The 1,436-nt window shown below is 38.0% G+C and overlaps 1 protein-coding gene across 1 annotated transcript in view; it reads right to left on the reverse strand.

The window, feature by feature from the left end:
* FARS2 (phenylalanyl-tRNA synthetase 2, mitochondrial) overlaps window positions 1–1,436 on the reverse strand; it is a 517,904-nt gene that overhangs the window by 441,689 nt on the left and 74,779 nt on the right. Inside the window, exon 3 of the mRNA XM_023741741.1 lies at window positions 247–438. Coding sequence (XP_023597509.1) covers window positions 247–438 — 192 coding nt within the window. The remainder of the gene's footprint in view (window positions 1–246; window positions 439–1,436) is intronic.

The following is a 1,436-nucleotide window of genomic DNA, read 5'->3' on the forward strand; positions in this document are numbered from 1 at the left end:
ACCTTTCAGTTAGCAGCTGAACAGGTTAACTGTTTGCACTCAGGGACTCCCTTAGCAAAATCAGATGTGAGAAATTAAGTTCTTCCAGAGTTAAGCATGGGAGGCAAGTCAAGAGAACAATATGAGGAGAGAAAGATGGTGCCGTGATACCCATATGTAAATACGTGAAAATGAGTACGTAAATGAAATTAAGTGAGCAGATATTGTTTTTTAAGAAAGCTGCAAATGAAGTTCTGGATTCTCTACCTGAATTCACCAGCTGCTGTTCCATCACCCCACAGCCAAGAACTTCCAGCCATTCTCCACGGAAGTTGATCTCCATCTCAAAGGAAGGATGAGTAAAAGGAAAGTAGCAGTCTACCCATCTTATCTCCAGCCCTGCAAAAGTGTCACATAAAAACAAACAACTAGCGTTAAAAACCAGCTGACTGACCGTTTCTTGTGATCAAATCTGTCCCTCTACTAATGATACCAATTACTACATTCTAAGTAAAATAAATAGCAAACAAAGTAATTTGCAACACTTAAGGTGAGGCAATAAATCTTAAAACTCATGAAAAACTGGGCACGTCTTTTCCAATATGAAAAACAATTTGTGCAGTTCCAGGACCCTTGGAAACCAAATCAATCACCTATCCAGTCCCTGCAACCATCTGGCAGAGGGAAAAAATAGGCCAACATCATGGGAATCTGGGGAATTCTGTTAGTTTCTATAGGAGAAAATGTCATCTCAGAGTTATGGGAACTATATTTTTACTACACTGTCCCTTAAACTTACATATCACCAATATGACCAGTTTAAGATAAAATGATCAACTTTCACTTCCATAAGAATATACAAATTTTTAAAAATTAAGTTTATAAGTATTAGTGAATAAAGTTAAATACAGTAAGATCTATCAGCTAAATTTAAGCAACATTTAAAAATTCAAAACACTTTTCCTATAGATGGATGATAAGCATACTCACTTCTAAACAAGAAAAAGTGCATGCTGAAGGCTGGGACAGATTTCTCAACAACCAAACCAAACCCACTGTTGTTGAGTTGATCCCAACTCATAGCGACCCTACAGGATTTCTCAATAAGCGCTCATAAATATAGCACTTTTGACCAATAATGTTATCATTAGCAAAGGAAAAGACACTGAAAACAACTAAAACCTTCAAAGAGCAGAGGTCACTACAAGCAGAGAAAGCAGGAGAGGGTCCCCTAGCAGGCAGATGCCCCTGTAGGGGCCAGAGGAAGAAGTGAGCATTTTACAATCGCCTGCGCTGAGAAAGCACTAGTTTCTCTCCCAAGATCACCTGCATTTTAAATCTTGCAGAAATCAGAATGTAAAACAAATGAAAATAATAACAAACGTTTCCATTTTGTGAGCACTTACTATGCCTCTGTTTTCCCATTTCACAGTGAGGGAGAAAAATAAGAGAGGTCA

Source organism: Trichechus manatus, unplaced genomic scaffold, assembly GCF_000243295.1.
Source record: "Trichechus manatus latirostris isolate Lorelei unplaced genomic scaffold, TriManLat1.0 scaffold00188, whole genome shotgun sequence".
Lineage (NCBI taxonomy): Eukaryota > Metazoa > Chordata > Mammalia > Sirenia > Trichechidae > Trichechus > Trichechus manatus.